The sequence below is a fragment of the Scyliorhinus canicula genome, chromosome 1, assembly GCF_902713615.1.
Source record: "Scyliorhinus canicula chromosome 1, sScyCan1.1, whole genome shotgun sequence".
Lineage (NCBI taxonomy): Eukaryota > Metazoa > Chordata > Chondrichthyes > Carcharhiniformes > Scyliorhinidae > Scyliorhinus > Scyliorhinus canicula.
Window position 1 is genome coordinate 227,790,507 of NC_052146.1, and position 23,485 is coordinate 227,813,991.

Here is a 23,485-nt window from a genome sequence, read left to right on the forward strand (position 1 = left end):
CCTGGAGGAGCTAGAGGTGGAGTTTGAGTTGCCGGGTGGGAACGGATTCCGGTACCTGCAGGTACGGGACTTTGCCCGGAGGCAGGTTCCAAGCTTCCCTCGCCTCTCTCTAAGGGGACTACAGGATAAGGTGATGACAAAAACAGGGTTTGGGGAGGGGAGGGTCTCAGAATATATAAGGAATTGATGGAGTGGAAAGGGTTTCCAATCGGGGAGGTGAAGAGGAAGTGGAAAGACGAGTTGTGGGGGGGGGGGGGGGGGGGGGGGGGGGGGGGGGGAGTTGGAAGTTGGGCGATGGGAGAAGGCCCTGAAAAGAACCAGTGCATCCTTGCCATGTGCAAGGCTTAGCCTGATCCAGTTCAAAGTGATCCACAGGGCTCATATGACTGGCCAGATGAGTAGGTTTTTTTGAGGAGGTGGAGGACAGGTGTGGGAGGTGCGTGTGACGTCCGGCGAATTATGTACATATGTTTTGGATGTGTCCAAGTCTGAGTGGATTTTGGCAGGGATTCACAGATGTCATGTCAGAGGTTCTGGAAGGGAGGGTGACTCCCAGTCCAGAGGTGGCAATATTTGGAGTGTCGGAAGATCCAGGAGCCCAGGGGGGGAGAAAGGCTGACGTTTTGGCCTTTCCTACCCTGGTGGCCCGGAGGCGGATTTTGCTGGGGTAGAGGGATGCGGAGCCTCCAAAGGTGGGGCTGTGGGTCAGTGACATGGCAGAGTTTCTCAGGCTAGAGAAGATTAAGTTCACCTTAATGGGTTCAATACAGGGGTTCGCTGGGAGGTGGCAGCCGTTCATCGACTTCTTTAAAGAAAACTGACCATCAGCAGAAGTGCGGAGGGGGGTTGGGGCGGAGGGGAGGCATGGACATGGAGAATAAGGGCAGGGAATCTAATATATGGGTAGTTAGGAGTCAGGGCGGGGGAAGTTGGGAATGCGACTGTGGGGTTTTTGCTTGTGTCAGACCGTTCTGTTCTAGGGAATGTTAATATGTTAAAATGTTAAAATTATAAATGCCTCAATAAAATGTTTCCTTAAAAAAATGTAGCCTATATGAAAATAGGAGCCCGTGAATGGAGGGCTGCCACCATTATCGGAAAGGCTGGAAAAGCCTCAGGCAAATACTTTTAAAAAAATGTTCATAAAATGTTTTCATATTAAACAAAACCACCCGAAACAATCAAACAAAAATACAAAATAGAAGAAAGAGACCAAAAAAATGCAAAGCACATATTAACTTTTATACAAACACCAAACTAATCCCTATTACAGCTGACAGTGACTAGCTCCTTGAAAAAGGAAATGAATTTAAGGCGGGGGAAGTTGGGTATGTTATTGTGGGTTTTTTGCATGTATTGGAGCAGTCTGTTGTTTAGAACATTAAAATTATAAATGCCTCAATAAAATATTTTCTAAAAAAAAAAAGGAAATGAAGGCTGCCATCTCAGATAGAACCTCTCCACCCACCAACCCCCTGATGGTGAACTTGACCTTCTCCAAATGGCGAAAAGACATGAGGTCACCCAACAAGTCGAGGTACTGGGCAGCGTAGGAGATCTCCACCCAATCAGAATTCGTCTCCAGGCTATCAACGAGGCAAAGGCAAGAACATTCTCCTTCACCCCTGACTGAAGCACGAGCATTTCTGATACCCCAAATATGGCCACCAATGGACATGGATCAAAATATATGCAGAATATCTCCAACATGGTGTTAAAGAAACAGGCCCAAAAGCTTACCAACTTGGGACGGGACTAGAATATATGTGTATGGTGATGCCGGCCCTCGAGAGCAGCTCTCACACTTATCCTCCACCCTGGGGAAGAATCTGCTCATCCTCGCTCTAGTCAGGTGTGCCCTGTGCAAAACCTTGAATTGAATCAGACTTAGCCAGGGACATGAAGACGTGCAGTTGACCCTGTGAAGGGCCTCACTCCATAACTCACCATTAAGAATGGGACTCAACTCACCCTCCCATTTCCTCACCTCACTGAATGGAGCAGACTCTGTTGAAAGGATATGGCCGTATATATCCAAAATGGTCTTTCTGTCAGACCCGGACAAAGCCAAAATCTTCTTCAACAGGGAGGGAGAGGGTGGTGCCAAGGGAAAGGAGGGAAAGCCTTACGCGGAAAAACCAGATTTGAAAATACCTGAAAAAAAAAAGGAACCAGGCAGATGAAATTTCTCAGCCAACTCCATAAAACTAGCAAACTTCCCCTCCATGAACAGATTTCAGATTCTCATTGTGGAGGTCACCACCAGATTAAAGGAAAATCTCACCGGAGAGAAATCAACGATGCAGTAACCATTGGGCGCTAGAAACAGAGCAGGAGCTCACTTCCCTTTGGGACCAGGATTGCTAAACCACCACAATATCTTCAGAATATTGACTGCCCAATTGTAAAACAATAAATTGGGTAGGACCAGGACCCCTGATTATCTGTCTCTTTGGAGCAAAGGCCCGCACATTCTGGGAGTCTTACCCACCCAAATAAAGGAAGATATTAATCTGTTGACAAAAAGGAAGTTGGGAAGAAATATGGGCAGACATTGAAAGAAAAAGAAAAGTCTTGGGAGCACATTCATTTTAATAGTCTGAACCCCGCTCATCAAGTATAGGGCAAGATTTCCCCACCTTGCACGCATATCTTGCTACTGTCGACTAGATTAGTGTAATTTAATTTATGAAGTGAAGCCCAGTTGTGGGCCACCCAGAATCTTGGCAAGGCAAAAGGGTAATGACCCCAGTTGGGCTCTCTTCCCCAGGGGATTGACTGGGAAACATTCACTCTTGAGCAAGTTCACCTTGTAACCAGAGAAGGAGCCAAAATCACTAAGCAGTTTCATAATCTTGTTTATGGAGGGTACTGAGTCCGTAATATAGAGAAGTAGGCCATCCGGGTTAAGGGACACCCGATGCACCACCCTCCCCAGTTTATCCCCCTCCACTTAACAGAAAACTTCAGCAAACAGTAGCGGGGACAGTGGACACCCCTGTCTCATACCTCTATTCAACGGAAAATAACTAGAGTTCAGGACAATCGTACGAACCGGTGGTGGGGGACCTATGTAGTCGTCGAATCCTGGAAACAAATTTGTGGCCAGAGCTGAACCTGCCAAGAATCTCAAACAGATACTCCCACTCCACTCTGTCAAATGCCTTTTCGGCATCCAGGGACACAATCACCTTCGTGTTTGGGCACTGAGGAAGGGAAAAAGACGCGTTGTTTATTGACCGACAACTGTTTACCCTTAAGGAAACCTTGTCTGATCCTCCAAGATTACCTTTGGGAGGCAGGGCTCCAGTCGCAGCACCAGCATCTTGGTAAGTAACTTAACATTCGCTATTGAGGCTTCCGGTGGCGGCCATGGAGTGAATGATGTCTTATTTGGTATCTCCCACTCGTGGTGGACTTTTGGGATCTTTCTCCCCGATTTTCGGTGGACTTGAATGACAAAAGGGGAGACTTGTGAAGTAGAGGAAAAGGATTCCCCCCAGTGTATGGGTTTGTGGACCAGAAGTGGTCTGAAAAGGAGAGATCGTTGGTCGAAGAAGGGAGTGGAGTCTGCAGCACAGGAGAATATGACGGAGGGTCAGGAACTGAAATTGCCAACCCAGTGGTCAATGGAGCAGCTGGTGGCCTTTCACCAGGAGAGCTTTGCTCAGCAAAGAAACAAATACCTGGATCCAATTAAGATTGGGATTGACCAGACTTCCGGTGGCGGCTATGAGGGAGTAGGTTGCACATTTGGTGGCTCCCGTTTCGGTCGGACTTTTGGACCTTTTCCCCTGACTTTTTTGTGCTTTTGAGCGTGGAACTGGAAAGCAATGTACTCGGGCACAGGACACATACAGAATTGTATGAACCGAAGAAGCCGGAGGGACCGTAAACAGCAGAAGAAGTGGTCGAGTAAGGGCATAGTGGAGGCTGTGAGAGAGACCAGCATGGCTGGTGTTCACAGCAAGGAGCCGACAGCCCAGCCCACAATGGAGCAGCTGCTGCAGACTATGCAGGAGGGCTTTTTGGCTTTGAAGCGTGACAACTTGGAGCTGCTTCAGAAGTCGATTGATCGAATGGGTAAAAGGCTAGATGATCAGGCTGAGAAGCTCCAGCAGTTGGAGAAGTCAGTGGAGGAGCAGGCTGACTTTCAAACGGTGGCGGATGTGGAGATCTGGAGGCTGAGGGACCAGCAAAAAGTGCTTCTGGAAAGGCTGGAGGACCTGGACAACAGATCTCGCCGGCAGAACATGAGAATCATGGGCCTCCCTGAGGGGGCAGAGGGGCTAGACGCTGCCGCATATGTGGAAGGTATGTTTCAGAAGTTGCTGGGGAACGAGGTGTTCCCGCGCCCGCCGGTGGTGAACAGGGCACACAGAGTGCAGGTGAGGCAGCCGCGACAAGGGGTCCCCCACAAGCGATGGTGGTATGCTTTCACAGGTAGCTGGACAAGGAATGGGTGCTGCAGTGGGCAAAGAGCACACAAAGCTATATTTGGGACAATACCTGTGTGTGTACCAAGATTTGAGCGCGGAGGTGGCCAGGAGGAGGGGAGGCTACAGGAGCGCCATATCCTGTTCGTACGAGGGCAGTGTCTGTAGATGTCTGTTACGCTCCTCCTCGTCTGAGCAGATCCTATGTATACGGAGGGCTTGTCCTTAGGGGATGGCTTCTTTAATGTGTTTCAGGTGAAAGCTGGTATACACAGGATCTGCTCAGACGAGGAGGAGCGTAACAGACATCTACAGACACTGAAAGATGCCTTCGTACGAACGGGATATGGTGCTCGACTCATCGATCGACAGTTCCAACACGCCACAGCAAAAAACCGCACCGACCTCCTCAGAAGACAAACACGGGACACAACTGACAGAGTACCCTTCGTCGTCCAGTACTTTCCTGGGGCGGAGAAACTACAACATCTTCTTTGCAGCCTTCAACACATCATCAATGAAGATGAACATCTTGCCAAGGTCATCCCCACACCCCCACTACTTGCCTTCAAACAACCATGCAACCTCAAACAAACTATTGTTTGCAGCAAATTACCCAGCCTTCAGAACAGCGACCACGGCACCACACAACCCTGCCAGGGTATCATGATGCCAGCGATTGAGGGGGAGGCAGAGATAGTGGCGGCGCTGGATGCGGAGAAGGCCTTCGATAGAGTGGAGTGGGGTTACTTATGGGAGGTGTTGGGGAGGTTTGAATTTGGTGAAGGGTTCATTAGATGGATAAGGCTGCTATATGAGGCCCCGATGACGTGCGTGGCCACGAATGGGAGGAGGTCGGAGTACTTCCGGCTTTACCGAGGGACCAGGCAGGGTTGCCCCCGTCTCCCTTGTTGTTTGCACTGGCAATCGAGCCGCTGGCGATGGCGTTGAGGGATTCAGAGAGGTGGAGAGGTTTGGTGCGAGGTGGGGAGGAACATAGGGTGTCGTATGCCGATGACCTGTTACTGTATGTGGCGGACCCGGTGGGAGGGATGCCGGGGGTGATGGAGCTGCTAGCTGAGTTTGGGACCTTTTCAGGTTATAAACTAAATTTAGGCAAGAGTGAGGTGTTTGTGGTGCACCCTGGAGACCAGGAGGAAGGAATTGGTAGGCTCCCGCTTAGGCAGGCAGGGGAGAGCTTTAGGTACCTGGGGGTGCAGGTGGCCAGGGACTGGGGGACTCTTCACAAACATAATTTCACCAGACTTGTAGATCAGATGGAGGAGGAGTTCAAGAGGTGGGACATGCTGCCATTGTCGATGGCGGGGAGGGTGCAGTCCGTCAAAATGACGGTGCTTCCGAGGTTCTTGTTCCTCTTTCAGTGCCTGCCCATCTTTATCCCCAGGGCCTTCTTTAGGAGAGTGACTAGCAGTATCTTGAGCTTTGTGTGGGCACATGGGACTCCGAGAGTGAAGAGGGTTTTCCTGGAGCGAGGGAGGGATAGAGGTGGGCTGGCACTGCCCAACCTGTTGGGGTACTATTGGGCGGCCAATGTGTCAATGGTGCGTAAATGGGTGATGGAGGGGGGAGGGGCGGCGTGGAAAAGAATGGAGATGGCGTCATGTAGAGGTACGAGCCTGGGTGCCATGGTAACGGCACCGTTGCCGCTCTCCCCTAAGCGGTTTACCACGAGCCCGGTGGTGGCGGCGGCCCTAAGAATCTGGGGACAGTGGAGACGGCATAGGGGGGGAAACAGGGGGCTCGATGGAGGCTCCATTGGGTGGCAATCATCGGTTCATCCCAGGGAACAGGGATGGGGGATTTAGGGGGTGGCAAAGGGTGGGCATCAGTAAATTGAGGAACCTGTTTATTGGCGGGAGGTTTGCGGGCCTGGGGGAACTGGAAGATAAATTTGGGCTTCCCCAAGGGAACATGTTCAGATACTTGCAGGTAAAGGCGTTTGCCAGGCGACAGGTAGAGGGATTCCCTTTGCTGCCCTCGTGGGGGACGATGGACAGAGGGCTTTCGGGGGTGTGGGTAGGAGAGGGGAAGGTGTCTGACATCTATAAGGTAATGCAGGAGGTGGAGGAGTCGTCAGTGGAGGAGCTGAAGGCTAAATGGGAGGAGGAACTCGGGGAGCAGATAGAGGACGGAACTTGGGCGGATGCCTTGGAGAGAGTCAACTCTTCCTCCTCATGTGCACGGCTTAGTCTCATCCAATTTAAGGTGCTGCACCGGGCCCACATGTCCGGGACTAGGATGAGTAGGTTCTTTGGGGGTGAGGACAGGTGCACCAGATGTTCGGGGAGTCCAGCGAACCACGCCCATATGTTCTGGGCATGCCCAGCACTGGAAGAATTCTGGAAGGGGGGTGGCGGGGACGGTGTCGAGGGTGGTTGGATCCAGGGTCAAACCAGGGTGGGGACTCGCGATTTTTGGAGTTGCGGTAGAGCCGGGAGTGCAGGAGGCGAAAGAGGCCGGTGTCCTGGCCTTTGCGTCCCTAGTAGCCCGACGAAGGATCTTGCTGCAGTGGAAGGATGCGAGGCCCCCAAGTGTGGAGACCTGGATCAGTGACATGGCGGGATTTATAAAATTGGAGAGGGTCAAATTTGCCCTGAGAGGATCAGTACAAGGGTTCTATAAACGATGGCAGCCTTTTCTGGACTTCCTGGCTCAAAGATAGGTATCTTGGTCAATAGCAGCAGCAACCCGGGGGGGGGGGGGTTCCTTATTGGAGTTTTGATTATGTAACTTAATATTGTGTTAATTTGCATTGTTATTAAAATGCTGTGTTGTTCATGGAGGTGGGGCGAATGTTTATGATGGCTAAATATTATTGTTAATTTTGGTATTTTATTATGGTTCGTTGCGTATAAATTCAAAATTTTTCAATAAAAATTATTTTTAAAAAAAAACCCTGCCAGGGCAATCGCTGCAAGACATGCCAGATCATTGACATGGATATCACCATTACACGTGGAAACACCACCCACCAGGTACGCGGTACATACTTGTGCGACTCGACCAATGTAGTCTACCTCATACGCTGCAGGAAAGGATGTCCCGAAGCGTGGTACATTGGCGAGACCATGCAGACACTGCGACAATGAATGAACGGACATTGTGCATCAATCACCAGGCAGGAATGTTCCCTTCCAGTCAGGGAACACTTCAGCAGTCAAGGGCATTCAGCTTCTGATCTCCGGGTAAGTGTTCTCCAAGGTGATCTTCAGGACACGCGACAACGCTGAATTGCCGAGCAAAAACTTATAGCTAAGTTCCGTACGCATGAGTGCGGCCTCAACCAGGATCTTGGATTCATGTCGCATTACATTCACCACCCCACCATCCAGCCTGGACTTGCAAAATCCTACCAACTGTTCTGGCTTGAGACCAGTTGCAGCCCTCCTGCTTCTGTGCACTGGGGGTTGAGGAGTCTCTCCTGGTGCGAGTGAGGCGGAGGGGTGTTCCTCCCTCTCTCCTCAACTGGGCATTACCTGTCCTTTTCCAGTGTACTGAGCTGCATGCGGGCGCCTCTTCACCGATGTAGAGCTGTTGCTGGAGCCGGGGGAGGGTGAGGCAGGGAGCGTGCACTGGCTTGAGTGCTGGCAGCTTTGCCTTGTACTTAATTGTTTGTTGAGTTTCTTGTGTTTGTCCTGTATTTTGTCTTGTTTTTTTTTGTGTAAAGGGAGATCTCTCACTCTCTCTTCTGCCATGCCCTGTATCGGTGTGTCCTTTTCGGGTGGTCTGCGCTGCCCAGATGAGTGCCTTTCCACCGATATGGGGCTACCATTTGAGATAGGCCTGATGCTGGCTTTGCAGCTGGTGGTTTATTTATAGGAACTGATTTAGGTTGAACTGTGCCCCCTCTTGGGAGAAGAGGGGGTGTTTTCACTCTTTCTCACACTGTGTCTTGTGGTCTGTGCTGACATTAGGGTGACTTAATCTCGATGTGGGGCTGCTGTTCGGGCCGGTGGAGGGGGTTGGTGGTAGTGGGTGTGTCCTGGCTTGAGAGCTGATGTTTTTTTTTTGTGTGTCTTGTAAATGCTTTTAACATATTACTGATTTTCGTGACTGTTTTTACCATGTTGCTGATTGTTTTCTATTTTTGAGTTGTCAATAAACTTAAAATATTTCTCCTTCTCCGAACTGCTTGCAGGCCGGGATTTATATTCTGTGAGGAGCTCCTCTAATTAGGAGGAAGCTCTGCCCCCTAGTTACTTGAGTAGTTCATACAGTTAGGGGCTGGTTTAGCACAGTGTGCTAAACAGCTGGCTTGTAATGCAGAACAAGGCCAGATTGTGGGTTCAATTCCCGTACTGGCCTCCCTGAACAGGTGCCGGAATGTGGCGACTAGGGGCTTTTCACAGTAACCTCATTGACGCCTACTTGTGACAATAAGCGATTGTTATTATTATTTACTCTTGAGGTATGGGGAATCTGAGAGGGAAATCGTTCTGAGCTCTTGTTGCTGTAACGAAAGCTGTAACCCTCTTCCGGACTTGGTGTGTTATTCTCTATGCGGCCTGCCTTTTTTGGATTTTGAAGCCTGGACTACAGCAAGGGTGAACGATGCTATCACCAGTTGGATGGAGGAGACGTTGCTTGCAAGGGAAAGAGAGGATAGAGTCTCTCTGCCTGTAGTTGCCATGCCTGGGACTCGTACTTGTTACTGGTTGCCTTTCTGCTTACCGGCTGGGAGTGGAAAATGGGGTAGACTTTGGCTGCCGGATTTAAAGCGGAGGAGAATGGACTTACTTTTGCAGTTTTGGACTGGATGGTGTCCAGAGACCAGATGCCAGAACTGCGAAGCAACAGTGCGGTGGCCCCATTAATTGACTATGTGTACTACTTGTATTGATGTTGGTTTTGTTTTATTGTTGGGGGATTGTATGGTTCTTATTGTATTGTTTTTGGGGGGGGGGGGGGGGAGGGAGCTCGTGGCTGGTTGCTCACCAGTTGTGACCCTCCTGCTTTTGTGCATTGGGGGTTGAGGGGTCCTTCCGGTTCTAGTGATGAGGAGCAGTGTGTTCTCCCTCTCTCTCTCTCTCTCTCTGCCACGCGCTGCCTGTACTTTTCTGGTGGACTGAGCTGCTTGTGGGCCCCTCTCCACTGATGTGGGGCTGTTGCTGGATCCGGGGGAAAGGGTGGGGGGAGGGCGAACCCTGCACCTCAACTCACCAAAACCCGAATGATCAAGTTCTCTCCGGAGTTGGAGGACAGATGCGAATTGTGCTAGGGTGCCCCAGCCAACCACGCCCACATGTTCTGGGCCTGCAGTCTTCGGGGTATCAGACCAGCCAGAACTACATATAGGGAAAAGGGCCAATGCCCTGGTTTTTGCTTTTCTAATCGTATGCCGGAGAATCCTGCTTGGTTGGCAGTTGCAGCACTTCCCACATTTGCAGACTGGCTGGCAGACCTGTTGGAAATTCTCCACCTGGAAAAGATTAAGTACACCATCCGAGGGTTGGACGAGGGCTTCCACAAAGAGTGGGGGCCATTCATCAGCCTGTTCCAAGACCTGTTTTGAGGTCAATAGCGACTGCAAAGAGGGGAGGAGGGGGAAAGAGGGAGAGAGGAATAACAAAGGACACATACAAGAGAAAGAAGCAGTGGGGGCAGGAGAGAGAATGGAATTCAAGGAAATCACAGACCGTAACATGGAGAAAAAAGGGAGGGGAGGGGCCATGTAGCCCCCCCCCTCGAAGACAACAACTAAAAACCGCAACAAAAAGAAGCGGAATGAGGTATGTGGCACCCAGGACAGAAGTCAGCACTGAGAGGGAAACTAAGCTACCGACGGAGGAAAGGGAGGGCGGGGTGGTGGGGTGGTGTGGTGGGGGGGGGGGGGGGGGGGGGGGGGGGATTGGGGGGTGGGGAGGTAGATGCGGGGAGCACCTGTAAAAATCTCTGTAAATAAGAAATTACTTTATTTGTGAATACAAGGGACACTTGAGCTGTTACTCTGTAAAAACTGGAAAATAGCAATAAAAATATTTTATATATATATATTTGTAGGAGGGTAAGCGAATGCTATACAGTCTCTGTTCCTGTCGGGGGTTGTAACATTCCCCAGGAGAGGAAACACCTTTTGTAGTATCTACCCTATCAAGCCCCTTCAGAATTTAACATGTTTCAATCAGCTCATTTCTCAGTTTTCTAAACTCCAATGAGTATAGACCCAACCTACTCAACTTTTCCTCTTAAGTATCACCCCACAAACAAGGAATCAGCCTTGTGAATCTTCTCTGAACTCCTTCCAATGTTAGTATATCCTTCCTGAAGGAGACCAAAACTGCACACCTTTGCTCCAGGTGGGATCTCACCAATCTCCAACAAGTTTCCCTACTTTCTCCTCAACCCTCTTTAAAATAAAGGCCAACATTCCATTTGCTTTCCTAATTACTTGCTGTACCTCAAAGCTAACCATTTGTGATTCATGTACAAGGTCATCCAGATGCCTCTGCACTTCAGCATTATGCAGCCTCTCACCATTTCAATCATATTCTGCTTTTCCATTCTTCCTATCAAACCAAACGACTTTGGGCTAAATTCTTTGCCTTGCGACTCCGCAAATGCGAGCCGTGATCGGGTGGAGAATCAGGTGTCCGGCCAAACTCGAGTTCTAAAATGCCAGATACCCTTAGACTAGGATTTTACAATCCTTCCCGTGCTGCAAGATATTACAGTCCCATCAAAGTAAATGGCAGTTTAAATGGCCCGCCGCATCTGCCAGTGGGTGTGGCGGGCGGGGGCGAGGGGGCGGGGGGGGGGGGTGGTGAAACATGCTGTTGAGGAGTCATAAAATCCTGGCTCTGAATATTCAACTCCCAGCCATGGTCACCTTGCAACCATATTATCTGTAATGGCTAGCTTATCTTAATCATGCATTTGTTACTTATATTCTTAGCCTTAATATGGATCACTCATCCATTTCTGGTACTGCAGTGGAGGCCGTGGGCACTGACCACTCTGGTGTTTTCCTCCCATGCAGGCTTGGTACAGGATGCCTCTCCTGGTTGCCACTGCATTGAGCAGCACCGTAAGGGAAGTGTCGCTGAATCTGGGGGCCAGATCTCACTGGTATCTGGGGATCCAGCTCCTCCTTCCATAGTGGCTTCATGACAAAGAAGTTGATGTCTCGGCGCATTTTGAACACTGCACCCAGATATGATGACGCGTCGCCAAACCCACTCCACTGCACAATATGTCCGGAAACCCTCAACTGCCTAATTAATGAGCCGATGCAATTCGGCACAAAGTCCGAGCATGCTCTGAGACAGGAAGCACTCTTGGTTCCCACTACAGCCACAGGACTTAGACCTTGAAGGAAAATTCCAGGCCACAGATTTTTCAACCTCAATTTATTCGAGTTTACAAGTTGACGCTTTATTTGGCTTTAGCATTATTGCAAATCTACCTGCTGTATTTTAGCCTAGAGTACCTAACTAGATGGGCCAACCGTAAGCAATTCCGTTGGCTTTTATTTTAACTTCCCTTCCTTAAGAATGGAAATAGGCAGGTGAGTAATTCAAACTGAGGTGGAGACTTACCCACTCCTATCAGCCTAACCAGTGCAACTCCTGATCGGGCACACTGCTGCTTTGCTGCATTCCCACTCGGTAGTAAGATTCAAAGCCATTGAGTTGGCAAAATCTATTTGATTTGTTTTTAGATGGCTGAAAGGCAGGCTTACATAACTGTTGATTATGATATATTCAAGCTAATTTAAAAATATTCATTATGACTAAAAATAACAATAATAATGGTGTTGTTTTGAACTTACATTACAAAGACTTTAAACATGTCGGATGTAATACTTGAACTGATACGAGGGTTCAGATTGATTCAAATAAGTAATGACATGGAGAATGTATAAAAATCACAAATTCTCCAACTAAGTTGACTGAACTCTGTTTAAAAATCACAAGGATATGAATAACAGACAGATAGCTGCATCATGCAACACCAATCATGGAAAACCAAAATTTACAAACTGATTTCTTTCAATTTAGTTGTGTCCTAATTTTAAAAATACAGAAGCCGAATCCTCCCAATCCACTTCATATTTTACCGTTAAACTACAGGTCAACTGGCCTCTTTCATCCAGTTTCCTGTTTTAATTTAAAACAGGAGATCAAAGGCTTACACATTGAGTTGACTGACTAATATCGAGAAAGCTGAATAGTTCCCAACTGTGTCCATCAATTTCTTTACTTTAGCCCACAGAAAACTGCTCTTTTTCACCCACGAATCCAGCCTTTAACTCAATCACAGAAAACAGGTACTTCTTCTCCAGCTCTCTGCTTCCCATAGAATCCCTATAGTGCAGAAGGAGGCCATTTGGCCCATCAGGACTGCACCAACCCTCTGAAAAAACACCCTAACTAGGCCCGCTCCCCCACCCTGTTCCTATAATCCCACCTAACCTGCACATCTTTGGACCATGGGAAGAAACCGAAGCACCGGGAGGAAATACACGCAGACACAGGGAGAACGTGCAAACTCCACGCAAACAGTCACCCAAGGCTGGAATAGAACCCAAATACCTGGTGCTGTGATGCAGCTGTGCTAACCATGGTGTCACCGTCCCCAACACAACCAGGAGACCTACACAGCCAGGAGGTGCATTACATGTTCACTGAATGATACTCACAAGCTTTTGTCACACCCAGCTCAGCTGATTCCTTGTCATCCCATTTTACACCTGGAGTGCTGGAGACATCCTTCTGACTTGTAACCAACATCCAGTGAAGGAAAAAGGAAGTGTACACCCTTCTTATACCCCACTGTACATGTGCTCAAAACAGTGGCAATTAGGTATTGGTTACACCCTGCAAGGTCACCTCTGTGAGTGGTCAAAGGTGATGTCACCCCTCACAGAGAGAATCCCTGTGAACTGTTTCAGAATGCCCTTTTAGACTATTACAAGACCCCCAAAACAATTCACATATCTGTTAAGCATCATCCAGGTGATTCTTCACACTGTTTCAAGGGTTCTCACTCCCCTGGTCAGGATTACCTATGAAATTAGAAGAAGTTTCAAAATTCCTGGAATTAGATTTTTCCTGTCAGTGTCTTTATAATAATATATATTGGTATCATTGTCAGACTTCCTGACCTAGCCACAATGTTTCTAAACATTCAGGAGTTAAGTGCTTTCACTTCTACTTTTTCTCAGAAGAAAGCACTTAACTGCTTTTGGTGTGACCAAGAGCAGTCAATCATAGCTAGTTGTTTTATAAACATTGTAGTTCGGTTCACAGACGGCTACTTGAGATGCATTAAAGCATAACGGGAAATGCAAATACATAATCCTGATATCTGGCTGTCTGGAAGCTGTCAATTGCAACCTACTAAAAGCTATTTCTCTTTGAAATCAATAGAAACTTTGCAGATCAAAGGATCTGAGGGTTGTAAAGCCGTGTGGTGTGGTTTTGGCTTTCTTTGATGTAATAGCTGCTGCTTTCCAGTCATCTGTCTGAGGCAGCAGGTGTAAGGGACAGGTGAGGGGAAAAGTGATCTTTAGACTGTTCTGCCTGGAGCGCTCTTTAATTTCCAGGCAGAGGTTATTGATGGGGGGGGGAGGTCTCTGTTATGGGAGTTTTCATATATGGGGGACCTCTGTTAAGGGGATTCTGTAATATGAGGGTCTCTGATCTGGGAGGTTTCTTTGTTATGGGGGTCGCGGATAAGAGGGTCCTCTGATTTTGGGGAGTATCACTGATATGAGGGCCCTCTGGTGGGGGCCTCTGATATGGGGGGGGTAGTTAATATGTGGGATCTCTGGTTGGGGGTCTCTGGTGTGGGTCTCTGGTGGGGGTTTCTGATGGAGGTTCTGGTGGGAGTCTCAGGTGTGGGGTCTCAGGTGAGTGGTTGGGGGGTCGGATCGCCCTTATACTTGTACACTGTTGGGCAGGGTGACCCAGTGGGGGAGGATGGATGCCTGACCCATCTGCAGGGGGACAGAATTTGTGTTGCAGGAGGGAGGGGGGCCAGCCTGGACCTCACTGTCGGACCGCCCACTCAGAATGGGGTCCCGATAGTGTGATTTGGAATGGAATCCTTTGCGATCCGTACTATGCATACGTTTGCATGGCTGAGGAGTGAATTACTTGTGGCCGCCGCTCCTCGCGTCAGTGCAAATCAGAAGCGATTCAGCTCTAATAGGAGAACATAGAGCTGGATTCTCCAATTGCCGACGCCGAAATCACATTCGGCGATTGGCCTGAGAATCCGTTTTGATGCCGAGATCAAGGGCGGTGCCATTTTTCAGATGCTCCGCCCCTCCAAACGGCATTATCGTTGAGAACGCTGTACACCATTGGAACGACCTCAGGATATCACCTGAAGGCCCTCCCCCGATGCTTCGCCCCCGATGGGCCGATTTCCCGATGGCATGGATCACTTGTGGTCTGAGGTTTTGCCAAACTCGCGTGGTGGCTTTGGACAGTGTCAAGTGTCGCATCAGTCGGGTGGGGGTGGGGGGGGAGCCGTTCCGCTGGGCGGAAGGCTTCGGCGGGGCTGGGGGACTGGTGGCGGGTGGTCCGGGGTGGCGAGGGGGCTTACAGGGGGTACTATCTGTCATGCGTGGCCGGCACCATGTTGTTCATCACACCGCGCACATACCCGGCAATTCTCTGTCCCTATCTGCAGGTAAAGCCCGGGGCTTTATGTGGTGCTGCTGCTAGCCCCCCACTGAGTAGAGTATTGGTGCGGGGGTGCCGCCGACATTTTGGTCGTAATGACCAAATGAATACATGGGGCTGAATTCTCCGCCGTCGGGAGTCTCCGTTTTGCCGACACCCAGGGGGTTCCCAACGGCGTGAGGCTGCCCCACAATGGGAAACCCCATTGGCCAGCCTGTGAAAAGGAAAATCCCGACGGCATGCCGAACCAGAATTCTGGTGTTGCAGGACGGAGAATCCCACCCATATTCCGAACATAGCCTCAAAATCGAAGAATCCAGTCCCCAGTTTCAGCTCCTTTACTGGGCTATTACTCATAAATACATCAAGAAATACTGTTAAATATAAAGGGGAAAACCAATGATATTTTAAAATGCTTACAGTTCAGCTGTTTCATGTATATTTGTAATTATGCAAGTGTCACGTGAGAGTACCTTTAAGAAATGAGTGTTTATAAATGGGTGTGTATATAAATATCTGTAGTGAGAGTAGCTTTAAGATATGGGTGTTTATTACTGCAGTGATGTCAGCGAGTGGGTGGAGCTGGGCTGTCGGTCAGTTTTTTACTTTTGTTTTAGGCTGTTTGCTGCAGGGTGTGTTTTAGTTTCGTTTTCAGAGCTCGATAGCTGCAGTCACAGCCGGAAGGTGTATTAGTCTCTCTCTCTCTCTGTATTCTAAAGACTGTAAATCGAGGCTTTGGTGATTCAAAACTAATAACTGCTCTCAGTGGTGACTTTAACCTGATGTGCCTCTGTTAAAAATTTTTTTTAAAGTCTTATGGATGTTAAAAGGATAACTTAAGGATTACTTAGTGTTGTATTCTTTGGGGGTTGTATTTGAATTGATGGTTGCTAAGATGTTCACTGTATGTTTTAAAAAGGTTAACTTGAGTTCATAGAATAAACATTGTTTTGCTTTAAAAAATACTTTTCCACTTCTGCTGTACCACACCAGTAGAGTGGGCTGTGTGCTCCCCATACCACAATCTATTAAAAGTTGTGGGTCAGGTGAACTCCATGATACACTTTGGGTTTCTCTGAACCCTGACCCATAACACAAGTGAGTTTGATGAGAAATTCTGAACCAGAAAATGAGAAAACCAGTGCAATACTGAGTGCAATTTGTATCCAGATTGCTGATTGCACCAAAATAATTCTAACTGATATTCCTCTGTATTCTCAGGTACTGCAGCGCAAGGATCCGACGGAGCACCGACTACTGGTGAGTGAGCTCAAAGTCAACTTTTTCACCGGCCCAGATGCCACTTTTAAATGGACTGCATATTCTTAATGGGGAGTTCAAGACCATTTTAGACTTTGAATTCAGATGATTTGCACAAACATTAGTGGTTTATGATATCAATGAAACACAAATCTCATTTTGAAATAGTAGCTACACGGCAGTAATCACACTGAGGGATTTACTCTTGAAGACAATGGATGGCTATTCAGGATGGTTCTGTTTCAAAACTAATTACCTGAAAGCATCTGTGCTGGGACTATTGCTCTTTACTGTAATTATTTACCTAAATGTAGGTGCTGGGGTACAGTATACAAATTTGCAGACAATGCTATTATTTGTATGATTCTCAAGACTGCAGGCGATGTTCAATCACTTCAGTAGATCTTGATATTTTGATATTTTGAGACATGGTGTTTATATCTGACAAACTGTGTTTAATTTGGAGAAGTGTAGCGCTATGCATGCAAGAAAGACATATGCTCAACATACATATAGCCAACTGGGACAAACATTAAAGAAGATGAAGAAAGAAGGAGTCCTGAGTATTCTCATGCATAGGTCTCCAATGCTTCGTCAGCAATTCAGTGAAACGATATCTAGAGTGAATAAGCTGTGAGTGCATTCATAATGCAACATTTCCAAGTTTGCATAGTGGTTAGCACAGTTGTTTCACAGCTCCAGGGTCCCAGGTTCGATTCCCGGCTGGGTCACTGTCCGTGCGGAGTCTGCACATTCTCCCCATGTCTGCATGGGTTTCCTTCGGGTGCTCCGGTTTTCTCCCATAGTCCAAAATGTGCGGGTTAGGTGGATTGGCCATGATAAATTGCCCTTGGTGTCCAAAAAATGTTAAGTGGGGGTTACTGGGTTATGGGGATAGGGTAGATACGTGGGCTTCAGTCGGGTGCTCCTTGTAAGGGCCGGTGCAGACTCGATGGGCCGAATGGCCTTCTGCACTATAAATTCCATGATTCTATGATTCATTGCAAGAGGATTTGAGTTCAGAAGTAAGGATGTCTTACTGCAGTTATACAGGGATTTGGTGTTACCACTACTGGAGTATTCAATTTTAATCTCCATGCCTAAGAAAATATGTACTTGCCATAGAGGGAGTGTAGCAGAGGGTCACGAGGCAAATACTGAGGTTGGCAGGGCTGTCCTTTGAGGAGGGATTGGTTTGACTGAGCCTGTATTCACTAGACTTTAGAAGGATGGAAGAAGATCTGATTAAAACTGTGATAACCCTCTCGGGACCTATGGGGAGGGACCAATTAGCCTCCCTATACGTCTCGTGGAATACGAGCTCTCTCGCTGAGGTGTGGGGGTCCATCAGCGAGGTAATTGAATACGGACGTAAAAGCCGGCCCAGATAGGAGCCTGGGCAGAGAGGTCCTGACTGGGACCAGGATTGTGACCTGTAAATATTTTGCTTTAACAATAAATTATTTTTGTTATACTCTCGTACTCCTCTGTGACCATAAAATTGGTGATGAGGGTAAAATGGAGCTATAGTCAGCGCTGCTAATCATTTGGAGCACAGCCATCTCCTCTCTTTGTACCGGAATAAGGCTTGCAACATTTTGAATATACCTCTCTTTGGACGGCTCGATGCGTTCGACGCGCGTATGGAGGGTTGGTCGCAATACACAGAGCGTATGCGTTATTTCTTTAAGGCTAATGCTATAGTCGCAGATGAGAGACAGAAAGTGATCCTTCTGACTGTCCATGGGGCCCCCATTTTCGGCATTATAAAAAGCCTGATGTACCCAGCAACTCTGGACTCCAAAACATTCGAAGAGCTGGTGACATTGGTGGCGGAGTACTATGACCTCAAGCCTTTGATCATAGTACAGCAGTACCGTTTCAATATGGCTGAGAGTCCCCAGGGGAGCTGATTATTGACATGTTTATGAAAATTAGTGGAATTCTGCGACTGTGGCCCATCTATTCTTAAGATCCTGCGGGACCGAATGGTATGTGGAGCGAATGACATGGCCATCCAGCAGAAGCTGCCAGCAGAATCATTGTTGGCCCTCAAAAAGGCAGTAGAGATCTCCTTTTCATGGGAAAGTGTGGAGAAGAGAGCCGAGGAACTCCAGGGGACATCAAGGATGGAGGCCAACAGCGTGGGGCGAGCACCCTCTCGGGGTAAGGCGCCCCTCGGTACTCCAACCTGGCCCGAGCACCACCAAGGCCAAGTCTGTGGGCCGAGGGCTGCAAAAGCCAGGCAGGACTCCTCCCCCGAATTGGGAGAGGATGACACCAGACGATGCGCCGCTTGTGGTCAGAGCAGCCGCAGGGAAAGAAAACTCCAGAGCAGCCAGCCAACACGCCACCCTGCCCGAGGCAGACACCAGCCCAGATCCTGGACCTTCCACATGGACCAACCCGAGGATGAAGATGGCATGCAATTGAACTGCATCGCAGTGCCAATAGTTGCAACCATTCGGATCACAGTTTGGGTGAACGGACACCCCCTTGGGATAGTGTAGGCATGGGAGCTGCAGGAAGTGAACATTTGCCAAAATTAGGACCGGGTTGCAAAGGTTGAGTCTGAAGGACACAGAAGCGAGACTGGCGACCTATACAGGGGAACACCTCACCGTAGCAGGGACAACTATAACCCCGGTGACCTATGGACAGTAATCTATTCGGCTGCCATTGATTATTGTGAAGGGCCCTGTACCGAACTTATTGGGTCGCGATTAGCTGCAAAGCCTCAATCAAGACTGACAGCAGAACATTCGGATGGGCATCGGAGGACTCTACGAGGTGTTGTGAAAGTACCCTGAAGTTTTCCAAGCAGTTTGGTGTACAATCAAGGGAGTCATGGCCAAAATACAACGGGGCCCTGGTGCACAGCCAATTACTTCCGGGTCTGCCTAGTCCCCAACACAGTATTGACAGAAGTCTGGATTTGGAGCTGAACTGTCCAAAAGAGCTTGGGGGTCATCCGGTTTGGGCAGCACTGGTAGTCCAGTATTTAAGCCAAACAAAACAACTCGACAGGTGACTATAAGTTGACTGTGAATAAAACCTCCCATTTGGACCGGTACCAGTGCCACGAATTGAAGATTTGTACACTGTATTGGTTGGAGCACATTCATTTGTTAAGCTCAACATGAGCCACGAATATCTCCAGCTGGTACTGAACCCTGAGTCCAGGCATTATGCCACCATTAATAACACAGGGGCCTATGTGCGTATATTTATGAGGTGTTTCCCTCCATCCAGGAGAAGGCTGCCCATAACCGTCGGCAGCAGGAGAGACTGGAGGGCGACCACCAGATCTACGGCGCCTGAACGTGGTCAGTAGGCTCAAGGAAAGTGCAGTCACCAAGGTGGAGGTCATCATCAGACGAGGAAGTGAGACCCACCAGTACCCCTACCCCCCCCCCCCCCCCCCCCCCCCCCCCCCCCCAACACCTCCAAACACCCCCCCACAGGTCCAGGCCCACTTTCTAATCATGCTCCTTGTCTTGTGTCATGCGGGACATGCTGGTGTTGGGAGGGCCCTTCTGGTGCCCCCGACCCCAGCCACAGCCAGAACCCCAGGTGCTGACCAGAAAAGATGACACTGACATGGACACGAGCCACAGACCCGAGACCCTGGACACCACGGCGCTTAAGACCAAGGATGACACTGATTTCCTATCACAGCTGTCTCTAACATCCTCCACCATCCCAGAGACACTCGCCTCAGTTGGGCATGTTAGTGAAGAGGCACTTGGAGTACACTCTTCTACGCACCACACACACGCTCTGGTACAGCAGCTGGAGGTAGGAACACCCGAGGGCAGGCTGACCCCAGGGACTAGCTGCCGTCCAGACAGGTTTTGGGTTTCTGAAACGGATAATCCCATTGACCATGGAGATGCACTCGCTTAGCCAGGGACTACATGAGGGGTTGTCGGCATCCAGTACCTGCAGGCGCAGGTGAAGGAGTCGAACCGCATGCAGGAGCAGGTGGTGATGCTGGCCATGCATGCCACCCAGGCCAACACTGCATGTGTGGCATCCGAGCTGGAGGCCTTGTGGTCGAAGGCTTTGGCCAGGTATCAGCATGTTCAAGGCCTGGGGCATTCTGGCCAACCCAGGCCTGCACTGAGTAGTGTGGAAGATACGTAACACAGCGGGTTGCAGACAGGGGGGTGGGGGTTGTGGGGATGGGATGGGCTGTCCGTGCCACTGGCCAGTCCCCCACCCCCAGTCAGTGAATCTTGAGGCGATCAGAGTTCCCCGTGCACGTTGGTCCTGGCGCACGCGTTGTGCAGCCTCCCGTGCCTGCCCGGGCCCCATGTCCTTCCCATCTCGCCCTCTCCCCATGTCCTCCTTGTCGGCCTTGTTGTGGCATTCATCCTCCTTCTCCAGCACGTCACCCCTCTGCTGTGCAATATTGTGGAGGACGCACCTGAACCGCATCTTCAGGATGCCGAAGCACCAGTCAATCACGCTCCTGGTCGCTGAATGGGTGTTGTTGTAGTGGGTCTCCTCATCGGCCTGTGGCCTCCGGATAGGTGTCATCAGCCACAACTGCAGTAGATAATCCCTGTCACCCAAGAGCCAGCCCCCCAGCCGGTGTATGTCGAGTATGCAGGATGAAGGCATCATGCACACTGCCCGGGTATTCACTTGAGTGGAACTCCTTTCAGTTTGTGAAGACCGGCCTGTCATCTACAAGCTCTCAAAGGGGGACGTGCATCCCGTCGATCACCCCCTGGACCCGGGGCATCTGGCTGCCGAGCATCCTGGTGGGCTTGGCCCACATTGAAATGGATATATTGTGCCGACTGTGCATATAGGGCCTCCGTGATGATGCAGATTCACCTGTGCACAGAGGTCTGTGAGATCCCGAACAGGTCCCCACTCGCCGCCTGGAAGGACTCTGTTGTGTAGAAGTTCAGGGCAACCGGCAACTTGATGACCACCAGGAGTGGGTGTCCTCCCCCATTTACTCGCATGCCAGGTGTGCCATAATCTAGCAGATATGTTGCACTGTCCCCCACTCAACCGGAGTCTTCGATGGCATTTCCGTAACGGCAGGTCCTCGAATGACAGGCGCCTCCTCCTCGGCCTGTTGGGTGGCTGGCCCGCCATCCTGAGCGGTTGTATCCTGTTCCTATGGGGCACATTCCGCTGCTGCAGCTTCCTCCTCCTCCTCGAGCAGCTCCAGCTCGTAGAGCCTCCGTGTATCCCCCAGGATGCAGCGAATAGGAGGAAGACCACCATTGTTTGTTGAATTACAATATCTATTATCTGCAGGGGGTGAAAGGTCGACATGTTAGTGTGGTGCACACCCCCTGCCCAACCAGGTCCAATGGGCTGCATGGCGGCTGGCACAATGGGGGCCTCTAGCCCTGGAACCCATTCCTGCTGCTTGGGATAACATCTGCTGGCGCAACCCATGCCAGTGTTGCACTCTGCAGCCCCTGTCTAGCGCCCCCCCCTGCTGCATGATGCCTCGCCGGAGGGTGGCGGCCGGTTGGGCGGGGGGTGGTATGGAGGTGACAGAGGGTGGCGTGCAGAGGTGGTGGGGTGGGAGAGTGGGGGCTGGGGTGTGGAGGTGATAACATCCATACTGCCGGTGTCACTCTGCGGAACCAGGGGCCAAGGTGGGTGGGGTCAGTGGGGTGCGCAGAAAGATGGTTGCCTTGCAGGCCTTGGCAATGGCGGTCCGTGCCTGGACACCACCCTAGTCCCATGGGGAGTCACCCCGGCCCCGCAGACACTACCCCCATCCCCTCCACCCTTGCCAGCCCGGCCAGTGTCAGGACCGGCAGCCCACCGTCACGGTTCTCCGTGTCCCACCTCCTCTCCCTCATCAGCCACGACGTCTGTTTCTCAATTTTTTTTTAAAAGCACAAGTGAACCTCGCTATCGGGAATTCAACCCAGTGGAGGCGGAGAATCGCAGAGGCCCCGGAGAATACCAGGTGATATGCAAACTGTATTTACTGTACCTGCAGAGTATAATGCGCTGTCAAGGCACCAGAGAATTGCTATTAGATGTGAAACCGGCACCTGCCATGATTTTGGCATCCAAACTGATTCTCCGCCCAATGACCTTTCCCGATTCCGGCGTTGGCCAATGGAGAATCCCATCATGCAAATTGCCATTGACTTCGGTGGGACAGGAATATCCCACCAGCAGCCAACGGTGAGCCACCTCCGCTGCAGGAAAGCCCGTGCCGGGGGGGGGGGGTGTGAAGCTTTTCAGGATCCCACACACATCTTGATGAATTCCCCTCAATGTCAGCTAGAGGGAAGCAAACTCAAAGACATGCAGCTAGCTTTTCTGAAACCTCACCTGATGGAATGAAATCAGCCAACATTATTACCTTACAACGAGTCTTTAACTAGATCGCAATTTTTCTAGAAATTATAAAGGTCCAGGTGAAACTCCTCAGGAAATAATAGCCCACCATAAGGGAACAGAAGTCGAGTTCATGAGTCTACCAGAAGGCTGGTTTCGACAATTTAAGGTTTAAGTATGCACATATTTATTATTATGAGAAAGCATGAATGATTAGATTCAGAACGGATCTGAAGCCAAATTGAACAGTCCAAAGAATCTGAAATTATTCAATAATTAAGAAAGTTAAAATGCTATGAATGATGGAAATCAGAAATAAGTACAGAAAATGCTGGAAATACTCAGCAAGTGTACAGTATCTTTGGAGAGAGAAACAGCGAACGTTTCGAATTGACATGGTGCCAGACCTGCTGAATGTTTCCAGCATTCTCTGTTTTTATTTCTGAAATTATTCAAGTTTGGGTTGAGATATTTATAATGAATTTTGGGGTTGCATAATTGATGGTTATACTGAAGATGTTCATTTGATCAATAAATAATAGACCATCCAAAGTAATACCCAATATTTGGTCAAAGGCCGCCTGTACCATGTCGGAGAAATGTTATTTTGAATTTATTGCAGAAAACTGGACCTTGGATTTTTTACTTTTTTTTTAAAATTTAGATTACCCAATTATTTTTTCCAATTAAGGGGCAATTTAGCGTGGCCAATCCACCTACTCTGCACATTTTTGGGTTGTGGGGGCGAAACCCACGCAGACACGGGGAGAATGTGCAAACTCCACACAGACAGTGACCCAGAGCCGG

General features: G+C 49.4%; 1 protein-coding gene across 3 annotated transcripts in view; it reads left to right on the top strand.

Moving 5' to 3' along the window:
* The window catches only part of pde10a (phosphodiesterase 10A), a 628,597-nt gene that overhangs the window by 31,148 nt on the left and 573,964 nt on the right, over window positions 1-23,485 (top strand). For all 3 annotated transcript variants that reach the window (XM_038808728.1, XM_038808759.1, XM_038808768.1), the window contains exon 2: window positions 16,310-16,348. In XM_038808728.1, coding sequence (XP_038664656.1) covers window positions 16,310-16,348 — 39 coding nt within the window. The remainder of the gene's footprint in view (window positions 1-16,309; window positions 16,349-23,485) is intronic.